Source organism: Lontra canadensis, unplaced genomic scaffold (genome assembly GCF_010015895.1).
Source record: "Lontra canadensis isolate GAN:19392208 unplaced genomic scaffold, GSC_riverotter_1.0 scaffold14, whole genome shotgun sequence".
NCBI lineage: Eukaryota > Metazoa > Chordata > Mammalia > Carnivora > Mustelidae > Lontra > Lontra canadensis.
This window is the reverse complement of record NW_022631008.1, coordinates 24167272-24182973: the sequence shown is the minus strand read 5'-3', so window position 1 is coordinate 24182973 and position 15702 is coordinate 24167272. Positions and strand designations below refer to the sequence as shown.

The window sequence follows — 15702 nt, the reverse complement described above, 5'->3', positions numbered from 1 at the left end:
CCCCTGCCCTGGAATTCCGGGGGCTGCTGCTGAAGGCCACCTGTGGACTAGTCCAGGGAGCAGAAGACCAGCTTGAAGAAGCAGCCACATCAGCCAGAAGGCCTGGAAGCCAGGCGGGGACTAGCACGGCACCTGCACGCCCCTGAGACTGAGTGCTTTCGAGTTTGTGCACTGAGCACCTTCTCACTTCACCCTAGTCTGAGCCCTGCTGAAGACGGAGAGTTATGGCTCCATCTGAAAGAAGTAAATACCTGGTCACATACATCCTTTCTTATTGCACCGTAATCTAATTGAAATAACATCCAAAAGCCAGATGCTTGCACATTAAAACCACCCTTTGTGGCAAGGGTTAAAACAGCCAGAGGCCCTGAATGAGATGTGGCTAAGGCCGACCTTGACTCTGTGCAATCTAGAAAAGTCTCCTCTACACATCTGAAATGATCACAGAAAGCTCTGGCAGTTCCTCCCCACTCACACGTGTCCATGAGGTGGACCTGGCGGTTTCTCTTTAACTCTGTGAGTTACGCCTACCTAGAACTGGACAGCCCTCTGCATCTTGACAGACAGCCGAAACTTGAACATCAGGGGTTACGTGGCCAATTCACACATTCCATAACCCTATGTAGTGGGACATTAAGAATCTCCAGACTGGCAGAGGGTCTGAGTACACCCCATTGGGATCAATTTCCTCTTCTCAGGCTCAGGTTTTCTTCTTTTTCCTTGCCTTCATAGCAGGCAGCCAAAGGAGTACTTCTAACGTATGGATCTGACTTCCCAGGCAGCTGACTCTCTCAAGTTTCCCAGCTGGAGAAACTAAACTGGCAAAGAGTTACCCATCACCTCCACCCTTTGGGCTTTCCTGAAGAGGTCAGCACCCCTCGCCCCACCTTGAGATCATCCTTCTCAGGACTGTGGCTCCATAACCAGACTAATGATTAAACTCCAAGAAGCCACAACTAGGGCTGCCTCCTCCAGCTCTCCCAGAGAAAACAAAAAGTGGGAGGGACCCCTGCTGCTGAGGCGGAGGGAGCAGCATGGAATTGGGACCAGGGAAAAGAGTCCCAGATTTTCTTCCTATTTTAGAAACATGTACGAAATCTGGAAGCCACAAAGGTGGAAGTTGTATGGACTTGTTGCTCCAGGGGGATGGAAAAAGTGAGGGTGAAAAGGTTACTCATGGTACACATTTTTTCCATTGATTATTTTACTTCGAATATGTCATTTCCCTGGAAAATCGAGGAGGGGGGATATTTTCTTTTGAATATCTTCAAACATTTGCAAATGGTTACTCTGAACTCCCCAGTGTACCATAAACAAGTGTAAACTGTAGAAATTCAGAAAATGTACAAATACAAACAGCGATCCCCCAAGCTCCCAGGCAAAGACAAAGAAGGGAGTATTCCATTTACAAATGGAATTCTTTGTGGATAGAATAGTTTGGAAAATGTTTATATGTTGTTTTTCTTATTATTTGGAGAAATATTTTTTCCAGCCTACAGAAGCTGCCACACTGGTATTTGGAGCCTTGAAAGTTGAAGATTAAAGGAAGATGACAATCTTCCAAAGTCTTCGACTAAAACCTCATTAGTTCTGCATCTAAGACAATATCTGCTCGTTGAAATCATGTGTAATCCTATCAACAAAGAAGAATGCATAAAGTCAGGTAACCAGGAACAGAATCACTTCAAAATGGAAAAAAAACAAAGAAAACAAAGCCCCCCAAAAACAAAACCCAAAAAACACCAAACCTCAAATTGGCCAAGAACTAGCAAATCTGATGGCTTCTTTGGAGAACACTGTAGCTCCCCAGATTACTGATCCCAAGATACAGTCTGCTTTGAATCTGCTTAAGATGATAAACAAACAAGCCGGTAATAGGGTAGGAGAATGGCAGGCACAGGGGAAAAGCACGAAGAACCCTGACAAGTTACCGACAGACTTTCCAAGAGAAATAGTGTGTGAGTCACCAACAAGCACATGGAGAAATCCCTCAGCCGCACCTCAGCCCCCACAACTCAGTCCGGTTTAATGCTTTCCACTTTGGCTTTAACTCGTCACCAACAGTGTTCGCTGTCAGGGCACAAAAGCCATGCCACCCTTTATTTAACGGATGCATTTCCAATTTCCACCACCATATGAATGGGCTGGGTTTCTGAAGGCACTGAAGAAAAACAGCACCACATGTGCACAGAGAATCAAGAAGGGTCAGAGGATGTGAGTGAATTATGGCGGGTTGAGACGGCACTTCGAGGTGACACGTAACTCCAGAGGGCAAGAGGAAATGTGATTTAGTGGAGGAGAGGCAGTTCTTCCCCATCTTAAATCACTTGCCTTGTCACCTTACTGGAGCTGGCCAAGCCTGAGTGTCTCTGACTTCAGAGAAAAGCTGTAATTTCTTACGGGACCCATCATAAAAAGAACTCTCCCATCTCAAGGGGCTATGGGCAATTTTGTCACTGCGTCTTCTGAAACTGGCTGAAGCCAGGTTAATATTTTTCGTAATGACTCTGGTCCTCATACAAGACCCTAATATGATTCTGTATTCAGCAACATATATCATCCAAACAGCCACCATATATCTCATGCTTTTATGTTCTTTGGGCCCCTCGCTACTCATGGACCAGTGGCACTATTCTTGGCCTGGTCACTTCTCACTCCAGTAATGGCAGTAAAATTGTTCACCCTCCAGTTCCTCCCATAACGTCATAGGAATGATTGCTATCAGAATATATTTAAAATTCCAATTCCTAATGCTTTTTGGCTTTCTAAAGTCCATCACTTCTTCATCCCACACTTTCCTGTTGCTCACTGTTTTATTAACCAGGTCAAATTATGCTGGTGGAGATATAAGGGGCATTTCCATTTGAGGGTGACTACAAGAAGGCTCAGTCCATCTGTCTCCGGACAGCAGAATTTGTAGATAAAACCAAGAAAGGATGGTGAGCTGATTTTTAGTGTTCTGCTGCTACTGGCAAAGCCAGCAATGGAAAAGGAAACCTCAAACTATGGTGACTGGGAAAGCCTTCTCGAACCGCCCAACAAGCCCCCTGGCGCTAGCCCTATGCTTCCCAAACAAGCCTCTGGCTGTGAGTTAGGTAGGTCCCCATGTAAATATGCCAACATGGAGACAATGGTCTGGACACGCCATATCCAGGCTTCTGGCCCACATTTATATTTCCCACTGTGGAGTAACGGGCTGGTATTTGGGTTTGTTGTTGCTGCTGGAAAAACAAGAATTGAACACTGTCAAAAAAGAAAGAAAGAATTGAACACTGTCTCAACACTTGGAAAAGTTGACAGATATGTTTGGTTTTTGTCTAGGAACCTTCCCCAAGACAGCTAAGGTGAATAAAAGAATTTCATCAAGTAGGACAATAAAGGGACCATTCAGCCCATTCTCTTACAGTGGTTTCAAGAAAATGCAGCTCTAGGGCGCCTGGGTGGCTCAGTGGGCTAGGCCTCTGCCTTCGGCTCGGGTCATGGTCTCAGGGTCCTGGGATCGAGCCCCGCATCGGGCTCTCTGCTCAGCAGGGAGCCTGCTTCCCCCTCTCTCTCTCTCTGCCTGCCTCTCTGCCTACTTATGATATCTCTCTCGCTCTCTCTGTCAAAAAAATAAATAAAATCTTTGGAAAAAAAAAAAAGAAAAAGAAAATGCAGCTCTGGAGTCAAACAGCCTGGATTTGCATCTTGATTGCTTCCTAACTCGGTCATCTTGGGGCGCTTACTTAACTTCCATGTCTCAGTTTCCTCATCAGTAAAATGAAGACAACAATATTATCACATTGATCCAGATCCAAATAAATAGTACTAAAAAACACTTAGAAGGGGGTCTGTACATGCAAACGTGAGCCAGCCATTCTTCCTATATGGTCCACTTCTACCCAGGCTTCCTTCCTCCCCGGGTTTATGTCCCCACCAGAGTAAGTGGAGGGCAGGCACTGAATCATAGTCACCTTAGTTTCTCCCCAGCTCCTGGAAGGAACTGTGCACAAACCAGGTGCTCAGCAAATGTTCATTTCTCTTCCTTTTCTCTCCACAAACTATTGCTAAGCCTCAACTGGATGGCCGGTGGGCCTGGGGCTGTCGGGCCTGGGGCTGGCAGGCCAGAGTTAAATACTGGTTCCCCAACTTGCTAGTTCTCATTTGGACAACACCTCCATGCCTTATCTTCCTCCTTGCTAAGGTGGAGATGACACCGATTCTGCCACCTGGTGGGAGGCTCACAAGAGACCACGTCTGGCTTTGGTGGGAGTGCTACACGTGCTAGTTCCTGTTCCTCTTGCTGACATTCTGGACTCATTATCAATAGCTCATAGGGCATGAAGCGGGATTCCTTCCCTTCATGAGGTCGGACATATGGACTCCCAGTCGCTTCGGCAGCGTAGCCCTCTCGCCTGTCAACCTCTCCCACTGTCCCTAGAAGGGAGCAACCCACCGGCTGAGCCACTGAGCCCCAGAAAGGAGAGAAGGCAAAGCTGGTCAGCAATGCTGGAGGCCTGCCCTAGGGAATGCTTCAGGACAAGAGGAAGGAAGAGCCTCGCTCAACAGGACCTATGGACCACTCTTCCAACACTTTGCCACGGAAATGGGGCTTAGGGGCCCAGGGTTCGGTTGGCATAAACACGTAAGAAAGTTAGTTTGTATTCTCATCTTGCACATGGAACCTGTGGTTTTTGAGAAAATTTGGTGAGTCGAGACCTTGTGCCAATAAGCCTACCCACCTCCTGGAAGTGACTCAGTTCACCTTTACCACAGCTCTGTAACCTCACGTCTGGACATTTAAGGGTCCCGAGGAATCTCTCCCTCCTCCCCACACCGTCCCTCTTCTTCAACAGGGTCAATTACAGAGATGGGCTTAGGAATAAAAGTCTGGTTAACTAGATAATGTTTCAAGTCAGGCGCAAGACGGGGCTTCACCATTAAGTCAGTCACCTGGCACGGCATCTACCTGCTGTGATGAAGTTTCCTCGGCTGTAAAATGGGAATGATGTTGGATCAAAATGGTGACAGCGTGTGACCGCACTAGGTGAACTCTAAAACTCACACGGTAAAAACACGAACATCCCGGTAGCGCTCTCGCGCGTCTGCCTCGTAAGGAGTAGGGAGAGGTGCACGGGCTCGTGCGGAGGAGAGCCCCGGTGGACATACAAACCTTTTACTTATTCTGATTTCTAATTCGGAGGCACCTCCTTTTGAGCGGAGGCTCCAGGTCCTCCGGCCCGGCGCTGAGCATGGGCGAGGAGATGATGCACGGCGCCATGGCAGTCTTCTCCGCGGGTTTTGGCACAGGCTGGATCACGCAGCCCGTCTTGGGCAGCATCCGCAGAGCGTACGCGTGGTCCTCGTCCGCGGGGTTATTAAGGTTCGGGTCTGACTTGTCGCCCCCCGCCAGGGCTTCCTCCCCCATCAGCTTTTTGGCCGCCTCCCCGTCCAGGTGACAGTTGGAAGCACAGTTGTTCTCCTTGACGGACTCCAGCTCGCTCACGGCCGGCTCCTCGGGCGACAGCAGCTTCTTGGGGGGCGCGGGCGGCGGCGGCGGCGGGGGCTGCTCCGGAGGCGGCTCCGCGCCCTTGGCGCCCTCTGCCGCGGCGGCGGCGCCGCGCGTGCCATTCACGATGACGTTGCAGGCCGCGGCGGCCTCGGGGCCCGCGGGGGCGCCCGGACCCGGGTCGCCGGCGGCTGGCGGGCTGCAGTGGCCGTCCCTGCAGCCGCCGCAGGTCCTGCGCTCCGCGGCGCCCGGCTCGCGCTCCGCCTTGACGTGCGCGTGCAGCGCGCGGTGGATCACGTTGTGCAGCCGGGCCCGGTGGCCCACGGTCAGGTCGATGACGCCGTCCTGCGGGCCCTGCAGCACGCCGGGGAAGCCGAGCTGGCCGCCCGCGCCCGGGGGGGTGCCTGCGCGCCGCGTCAGGTCCACCACCTCGCTCCGGCCGTGCTCCGCGGGCGCGGGCGCTAGGCTCAGGGCTTGGCCGGAGCAGCCGGGCGGCGAGTCCGCAGACTTGGACGAGCCCTGCTTGGAGTCCCTGGGGGACAGGGAGTGTCCGCCTGGCTTGCCTCCAGACGCTGAAGAGTCGCCAGGGGCGCTCGGAATGAAGTTCTCCCCGTTGCTGGAGAATCCGTTGGGGGGCTTGGAATCATTGACGTGAGGGATGGGAATAGGGATGGGGATGGGCACAGGCAGGGGCACGATCACGGGGTATGGCACGAGCAAGGTGGGAGGCGGCACCAGCGGGGCGAGCGATGGCAGCCCGAAATTCATCATCTGGGGCACGGGCATCGGGCCATTTGGCATCATGCTCACCGGCGGGAAGGGGAGACTGGGCAAGGGCGCGCCCGGGGGCGGTGGGGGCAGCAGGCCCGGGGGGTTCCCAGGCATGGTCGGGGTGCTGGGGGGATGGATGTGGGGCGACAGCATGGGCCGGTGCATGGGACTGGAAGTGGGGCCCAGGTTCCTGGGGCCGCCGGGTGGGGGCCCGATGCCAGGGAGCATGGGGTTGGACAGGGGGCTGTTGGGGTTGGAGGCGTGGTGCGGCGGCCCGCGAATAAAGGGCGGGCGTATCTGCTGCATGATCTGTTGTTCCATGAAGATGGGCAGCGGCACCGGGCCGCGGTTGGTCATCACCATGGGAGGGCTGCGAGGCGGGACACCGAGGGGAGGCCCAATGCTAGCAGGTGGCTGGACGGAGACAGGAGGGATGTTTGGCGTCTCGCTGATGGGCATGGACTTGGGCACTGGCGTGGGGATTTTAGTGACAGAGCAGTTGGCAGTGTCAGATGGAGAGACGGTGGTGGACGACGATGGGCCAGGGCCCTGGCTTTGGCCAGCTGCAGCCACCGGGGAGGGGGCCTTCCTCCGAGCATCTGTTAGAGGGATATTCCAAGAGTCTGGAGTGAGCAGCTGCACCCCGGTGCCTTCTGCTTTATTTTCCATGGGAGGGTGTAGTGTGCCGCACAACCCAGCTGGAAGATTGGCCTGTGTCTCTTTGTAGAAAATGTCCATTTTGTATTGATTGAGACATTTTGCACTGCAGAACTGAAGCCTTCGTTCCCCGTCCCCAAAATCCAGGTATTCTTTTGTGTGTCTTATGTGCTTACACCAGTCACATACCTACAACACAGCAATAAAAAGAAAACAAGATAAGCAATTTCCTCTGGCAGATCGTGTTTCGTGTTTCACATAGAGGTTCTTTCAAACTTTATCACCATTTTTCGAACAGGCGGAAGGGTTTCTTTCTGAAAGGTAACATTCTTAAATGTTTGTCAAATGATTTCTCCTTGGAAGTCAGACGTGCTTTTTAAATAGTAACTCTTGGGTATAGCAATTATCACCATTTTCCAGGAAAAACAATTCAACAACAACTCCAAACCATGTTGTGCCCGTGACGCTCAACGTAAAGGGGGGTCTGACAGAAAGGCGTACATCCCCCTGCCCACATATTTTCACCTGTCCAGGAGGCTCGTTGGAAATGTAAATGTGAATGGTTGTGGAGAAGAGGATTCTCCAGAAGTTTGGCGGCCTTTGAAACAGAGCCCCATAAAATTCTCCTCACGCAAAGTACTTTACACTATTGACTGTGTTCAATAATGCAGTTGGAAAGGTTGTGCTGTGTTAACCAATAACACAAAGCGCGGAACATCATTATGTCTGGCTTCCAAAGGGAAACTTGGAATTAGTCATGAAGTCTGTGTGAGGTTTAGCTATTCCCAACCTGTGATGTTGCAGCAAGCTAGAATTATTTTTTGAGCTGTTTGCCCACTCGCTCTCAGTAGTCAGAATTTTTGGTGACATTTCTTGGCAGGCAGTCTTATTTAACAACTTTTCAAACACCAGAGAACGTTTTCCAAAAGTTGTTATGGCTTCCTCCCCTCCCCTTCAAATCTACTCCTGGCAAAAGAAAGATATCACCAAATTTATTTTAAAGTTGGGCTGCAGAACTAATTAAAGGCTGAGAGCTTTTCCCAATTGGAAATCACTAGACATCAAAGTTCAAAAAATAGTCATTCTCGGCTTCAGAACCCATTACTTTGGAGAAATTATTGTGATTTCATTAACACATTAATTTTGCAACACCATCAGCTCTCACAGATGGTGAAGACATGATCTACAATTCAAATATGACTCTTGTTTGCACAAATGTCTTTCCTTCATATGGCATTTTAAACAAGAATTAATATGAGTAATCTTGCCATAGCTATAAACAGATAAACAGATGTCAAAATTTTCAGTAGTTCTTTCAGTGCCTTACTTTTTTGACTGGAAATTACACACACATTTTTTTTTTCTTTTTCTTTTTTTCTTTTTCTATCTAAATTTCTTTCTTTCTTTTTAAAATCATATTCTTAGCAATCAAGCCATACAGCAGTGGAGGAAGAATTCGGAAATGCTGTGCAATGGTGAGTTCACTGAATTCAAGGCTCTCATCCATGAAGCATTGTTTCCAATATTGCTCTAAATGGAAACTTGTTTTTGCTGAGGAGGGTGCCTGTTGTTTTGTTGTTGGTGTAGTGTTGTTGCCTTTTTTTTTTTTTAACCATGGTAAACGGATAGCATTAAAAGATGATAACTTTTAATCACAATTGGTCGCATCAACAATGCAAAAACAACATATGCTGGGCATTTGATTACTTATCTCATTTAACTCTCAGCTTTCCTTGACTGTAAACAGTGGTGGCATGCTCGTATGTGACTGGGGGTGTACGCACTTGTGGCAGATGTGGGTCTGTATGTGTAAATCCACTCTCTTCCTTCTCATTTTTTTTCCCCACTGATATTTGCAGGTAATATACTGTAAGGCGTGAGACTGAGTAACAGACACTTAATGGCACACATTCGTTTTCTGTGTAGTCTCATATCAAATTACCCTTTCAAAAATCCTTGTTGTAAGAAGAATAATTTCAATACTAATATACTTCTGCATTTCAGTACAGTATTTTCAGGTTTCTCTAGAATTATAGGAATCTTTTTTTAAATCATAGGTGAGAAATCTGCAAGTTTACAGGTGAGTGCAGAATTGCCTCTGATGAAAAGAATCACACAAAACCCAGCAGACCTTGAAAATTCTTATCTAGATAATGGTTAAATAAACTAGTAGTTAAACCTTGAGGCAAGTAAGTTATTATTTTAAAAACCTGATCATTTTTACAAAGTTAATATGTAATGATGTGACATTTAAATCCCTATACGAAATAAAGCCACCGGATTGTTACAGTATTAGAACCCATAGAAAGCCTAAAATGTAAATTTGTAAGCTTGAAGGAAAAGATCAAATATAGCTTCTTTAATCATGAACTTAAAAAATATTATCAATGAATTAAACTAATTAAGATAATATGCCAAATTTTTTGGCATATTTCTTTTGGATCTTATTTTTTAACCATAAGGGGAAAGAGTTTTCTGAAATCCTTAATTGGTTTTTAAATTGCCAGATTGAATTATTTGCCTCCAGAGGATTCCTCTGTTTCCTCAAGCTAAATAAATATTTTCAAGTGGAGTCACAAAAAATAATCTAAATATAACTTAAATGTTCTCCCTTCCTTCACTTCCTTCACTTTTAATAATTCAGTGATGAATAAGGAATGCTCACAGATCCACCCCAATTATCAAATGAGAATTCTCCACCACATTTTATCTATTTCCACATAAAAAGAATTTCAGACATCAAAGTTTTAAAGCAGAATTCTATTGCATCAAACTTTCCGGTTAAAGCAAAGGCCTAATGTTTACAGCTTCATTCTCTGCAACATTCTAAAGCGTTTAGGTAATAGTGTGAAAGTTTGTGACTGCCTCGTTTTGGGTAATGTGAGTGTGGATGTGTGTATGTTCTTGCCTTATTATATTTCAGTTCAGAACACTGCCCTAAAAACACAGAAAAGCAATCTTTCTGATGAAGCAAAAAATTATTAGAGAGAAAAAACCCGTCACTTAAGAAATAATGAATCAAGTCTGTCTTACAGGAGACATCATTTAAGATGAGGTCAATGAATTTATGGCACAAATGGCTAAATCATGTGAGGCAATAAAACATGGTACCATCATTCATTCCACATCTAACTAATGACACACTTCTGGTAATTAAAGATTTCATCATAGGAGCCTGAGCTGATTACTTAAGATGTGATAGTTAGGTGTAAATACATACTATAGATCTCCCTCTTTAATAAAACAACATTTTCATATCCATGAAATACACAGCATGTGTCTCATAAACTATGGTTTTCTGAATTGCCTGTTATGGGGGTAATCTTCCTTTTTCCACAGGCGGCTTTAATTTTTTTTTTTTCTTAATATGCCAAGAAGTACCAGAATTCCTTCAGATATTTTAAAAGATAAAGATTAAGAAGTACAGAGCTCAACTCACTGGGCTCTGGAACGAGTTCCCCCTAATTCCACCCCAGCTTTGTTTCTGTTGGAATCTGGCCTCTTTGGTTCCACTTCTCTCCCTAACAGGTCCCAGATTGGACAGAGCTGAAGCCGGAGCCGCTTAACGATGGCAATCTGGGTGCTGAAAAATCGGCATGCAATGCCATTGAGCAGGACAGCTGAAATGCTTCGTATCACAAATACATAATGCATCACCAGGAAGACAAAAAGATCACAAAGGAGATAAACAAATGCGTATTCCATTCAACCCTCTAACGGCAGTCCTCAAAAAGATTGAATTTACCTTCTTGGGATGTGTCCAATTCTAAACAACAGAATGAACATTTCCTTTAGTCCATTTAGTATTTCTACTTTGGTGGCTGGCTGCCAGGTTTGTACTTATAAGCTCAGTGGCCTGATGGACTCACTCCTTTCCTGTGATATAAATGTGTGGCAACCTACACCCGCTAAACTACTCAAAAGACACTGCCTCAGCAGAAATATCACTTGCTCTTGATAGAAGAGAACTGGAAGGCGGGACTTCTGGTTCCTATAACTCTTTCCATCTTGTATTTCTCCTGGAAAGAAAGCAAGCTATTCATGTTGGCAACTGAGCCTTTATTTTTGCATAAACGTCCAAAGTCAAAGCCGAAGTATGCCATGAGGTTACCCACATGGGCATAATATACACATTCTACTGGGCTTAAGAGAAGATGCGGATGACTGGGGAGGGGGTCGGGGTTCCTAATTAACACATTAATCAGCTGTTGACTGTGGGAGTGAAGTTCACCCTTTAATGGAACCCACTGCCACCTTCGGAGTGGTAATCTGGTGTGAGGCAATATTTAATTAAGAAACGCTTTCGCTGAAATCTTTCTTATCTGGGCAGAGGCAATTGTAGCAACGGACCAATAAAAGGATATTAGCAATCCCCTGAATGCCATCAACAATCTGAAAAACAAAAAATCTTCGTGTGCTCCTGACTTTCCACAAATAGAGCACCCAGGTAACAGCTCAGAAGTTATAGCTCCTTAAACGAAATTGTAGCTTGTCCTAAGAGGCTGGTTCTCTGGGTCTTGGCCTGTTAAATGTGGCAAACAATCAGTGTTTTTAGAGTCTGGGGTCTGCCTTACCTGTGGTCACCTCACCACATGAACTGACCCCACCCAGACCCCTGCTTCCAGCCTGACCCAGAGGTCCCAGGGTCCCAGAAACTATTTTTGGGGGGAAGGCACTACCTCCATCGAGGCCCTAATTCCATGCCCTCGGGCAGCAAAGGATGCTATGGAAATTGCCCGGGATTTGGAATCAGAAGACATGGGTTTGATTGTGGGCTCTGTCATTTACTAGCAGTGAAAATTTCAGCTTCAGTTTTTTCCTCTGTGAAATGGAACTAACAGTAGTAATGAGCCATGCCTGTGTGCCCGGCAGATCACCTGGTTTGCTGCACAGTGCGTTTTTTTTGTTTTTTTTTTTTTTTCTTTTCAGTCCCTAGCCCGCCTCCCTCATGGTTGCTGATGTCCCAGGAACATCCCATATGTTTAGGTTCATTTTAACTAATGGGAGGATGTTTCTATGGCAGTGTTAGTAAGGAACGGGTAATTGCCATGCACAGCTTTCCAATGGGCCTGTGTGTCTTTGAGAGAGAAAAGAGTGAGTTTCTCTGTTTCTCTCTGGGCAAATGCCTGCTGTACCTCATAGACACCAGCCCCCCAGCCCAGCTTCCCAGGAGACTGTTCCAGGGTAACAGAGGGACTCTGTCTACAGGGAACCAAGCCCGTGGTTCTATACGCATCCCAGCTGACCACCATCCCGAGAAGACTCTAGTCAGCTCCTTCCGAACCCTCTCTTTCCACGGCCAGTCATTCTCCAATTCAGGCAAAAGCTTGACAAAGCAGCACGGCTGCGTGGAAATGAGTGTTCGGACCATTAAAGGGAAGAATTCCTTTCCGGCTCAACTGCTCTTTGAATAGTGGAAGCCATAAACTGTGCTTTTCATGTTTTATTAAAAAACAGAGCTGATGAGCGATCTGCTTGACTCATTATGTAGAAGGGCCAAAAGCCACAGTAACACAGCCTTTTCAGACAGGATGACCCAAGCCCTGCATTGGGAGAATGCACAGGAGGATGAGCCCCTGTGGAGCGGGGAGTGGTGCACCAAAACCTGATTCGGGGACCCAACTCACCATTCCAAATTGTCTTGCGAAGTTGGACTAGAGAGTAAAGGAAGGAAAAAGATGGCCTAGCCATAGATTTTTGCAAAGCCACTCAGAAATCTGGAGAGGGATTTAGAACCAGGAAGAACCGTTGTTTTTTGTTGTTGTTGTTTTGTTTTTGGTTTTGTTTTAAGCAAATTCATGGAGAAGTTCATTTTCAAAATAAACTTTCTGCAGGTTTGGATTTCAACATGATGATGTTTGCTACATAGTTCTTTTTATTTATGGATCTTATTCAGTTTCGTGTTTTGCTTTGTAGTTTGGGCTCTTTCTCTCCCTCTCCTCTCTGGTTTCTCTAATAGGATCTGGAACTCAAGGAGAAGCCAACAAGTATCTTTGTTAGAATTAAAAGTCTCATTAGAAGGCTGGCCTGTAGGAAATTTATACTGTGACTCATGTTCTTTGCATACATTTTAAGCTGGATTTCAGAAGTCTTGGCCCAGGTGACCAGGGCAAGGTCCTTCTTTTGCACATGTGCTATGAGCTCTGTCAAGCAGAGAGGAGATGGGCTTGGTTTGCAGGACCTCAATGAGCGTTAACAAATGGCTCATTACTGACCCAAGTCTATTTCTACAGCCAAAGCAAGAGATGGAATCCTGGCCTGTATTCAGTGACTGTGGGTCCTCCTCACAGCCAAATACATGATTGAGAAGAAGGCGATTTTTCCCTTTGGTCTGATGTGTTACCTTGCCTGAGAGCATTAGCATATCACACAAAACTCTCTGCTTCACTTCTGCTGAATAAATGCAACTTACATCTTCTAAACCCAAGTCATCCAGATGGAAAACTAAAAAAATTCAAATGTTGGAAAATCTGGTCTACCTGGTGGAAATGTCTGCCTCTTCGTTTTCTAGTTAATGCCTTGAGAGGACACAGAAATAGCCCAGGAGATCTCAGAGCAATGGAAATCGAGCCCTGAAAAGAACCTTAGAGATCAGTGGGTCTACTCCTCCAGCCTCCAGCTCCTGGTGGGGCCAGGCATCTAATCACTCTGAGCCTCAGATGCTCAGTGGTGAGATGAGCTCATCGATAGTGACAGAGCTCCCCGAGACACCTGCCAGGAAGAAAGAACCAGCCCATTCTCTGACTGCTTCTTGGAGGCTCGTAGCTGTTCCTGGTAAACTCTCATTCACTTACCAACCCTGTACTGATTACTTGGAACCTGTCCAGCACCCGGCTAAGAGTTCTGCTTGCACAGCCTCATTCAACCCTCTTTGAACAGTCTTTTTTTTTTTTTAAGATTTTTAAAAAGATTTTATTTATTTGACAGAGATCACAAGTAGGCAGAGAGGCAAGGCAGAGAGAGAGGAGGAAGCAGGCTCCCCACGGAGCAGAGAGCCCGATGTGGGGCTTGATCCCAGGACCCTGGGATCATGACCTGAGCTGAAGGCAGAGGCTTTAACCCACAGAGCCACCCAGGCACCCCCTCTTTGAACAGTCTTGTGTGTACTTCTCGGCTCCCTCGGTTACAATCTGAACCAGCTTCTCCCTGTGGATCCTCGGAATTGTTCCCACTTAAGCCCCTAGTGTCCACCTCTGCCCAGTTCTCAAATCTCTCCAGGACACTCCATCAAAAGTTATGACTTTTATTATAGTGCCTGCCAGAAGCCCCAATTTAATGTAATAAGAATTGAGGACTAACGATAACTAGCACTATTTAAGCATTAGTAACCACGCTAACTCTGTTACCTCACTGAATCTCCACAAATCCCTTATCATCTGCATAACGGGGGTTTATGGAGGTTAAATAACGTGCCCAAGATTTACACATACAGACCAACATCTGCCACAAGTGCGTACACCCCCAGTCATATACGAGCATGCCACCACTGTTTACAGTCAAGGAAAGCTGAGAGTTAAATGAGATAAGTAATAAAATGCCCAGCATATGTGCCCAAGATTATCTGTGCAGGTAACAGACGGCAGATCCAGATCTAACTTAGATCCGTCTGGCTTCAGAGGCCATACTGTCCCTCACTATCTCAAGGATTTTTGCATTTTCTTTTAAAGCTACAGGATGAGGATGGTTGACTAGTAGTTGATAATAACGTCATTCTGAAATTCCGGAATTTAGTCCTCTAAGGAAATTCACAGGTCAAGCTCAACCAGACTCCCCCAGCGAGCTTGGGTTCCCCTCTACACATACACAGACGGTCTTCCAGGCAGCACTCCGACTTCCGGTGATAGGGAGAACCATCCAGATACATCCACATAGCCAAAGAATGACCCACGTCATAGCGACCAATCTCCTCTGCACTGAGTTTTCTGGTGGCTTTCTAAAGACGACTGCAGCACAGTTGGAGAGCCCTATGCAGCCTCGTTTATGGCAGCCTATTCTGTGGTTGGGCAGTTCTATCAAAAAGCTTAACCACTTCACATCCTGGTCACTTCCACCCACTGATAGCAGTTCTGTTCACCAGGGTCTCCTAGCATAAGCCAACTCCTCTTCTGAATCTCAGCTTATCAAATACTTAAAAAGAGCCATCAGAGTTTCCCCGGATTGTTATTTTTAAACAACTGGGGGTGTCTTGTGTCCATTCTCCAGGAGGGCACGTTCCCAGAGCCCGCCTATCCTGTCTGTCCTCCTGTGCCTTGTACCAAGGCATACACTTCACCTTGGTAATGCCCCTCTTAAAGGATGGAGCCCGGAATGGAATGCAGCAGCCTGACCAGCATAGAGTCCAGGAAACTCTCCTCTCCCTCTTCCAGAACACTATACTATGCCTCCACTAATACCACCCAAGAATACATTTGCTTTTTTTTCTTAGCAGGCATATCCTGCTATAAGGTCTTTGCTTTTTAACAACAAACATTTACTGAGTAACTGTTAAGTGCCAAGTTCAAAGCTTTTGCTTATCCCCCTTAATTCTGGCAACAAACTTGTAAAGGAGCTACTATTATTCCTATTTCACTTGAAAATGAGGAAACAAAGGTTCAAAGAGATGATTTGGTTTCCCGAAGCTCTCACAGCCTACAAATTGTGGAGCCAGGATCCAGATCCAGAACTTGCAACCCAACCTCTCTCTCCGCCACACTGCTTGCTTCATTCTGAGCTTCTGGTCAACCAAAACCTTTTTCTCCTAAGTGCTCATCAATCATTTGTTTAATGATATATTCAAGGACTTTTGA

The 15702-nt window shown here is 46.5% G+C and overlaps 1 protein-coding gene across 2 annotated transcripts in view; it reads right to left on the bottom strand.

Moving 5' to 3' along the window:
• The window catches only part of SOBP (sine oculis binding protein homolog), a 159380-nt gene that overhangs the window by 12873 nt on the left and 130805 nt on the right, over positions 1-15702 (bottom strand). For both annotated transcript variants that reach the window (XM_032858249.1, XM_032858251.1), the window contains one exon: positions 5153-7105. In XM_032858249.1, coding sequence (XP_032714140.1) covers positions 5156-7105 — 1950 coding nt within the window. In that variant the 3' untranslated portion in view covers positions 5153-5155. The remainder of the gene's footprint in view (positions 1-5152; positions 7106-15702) is intronic.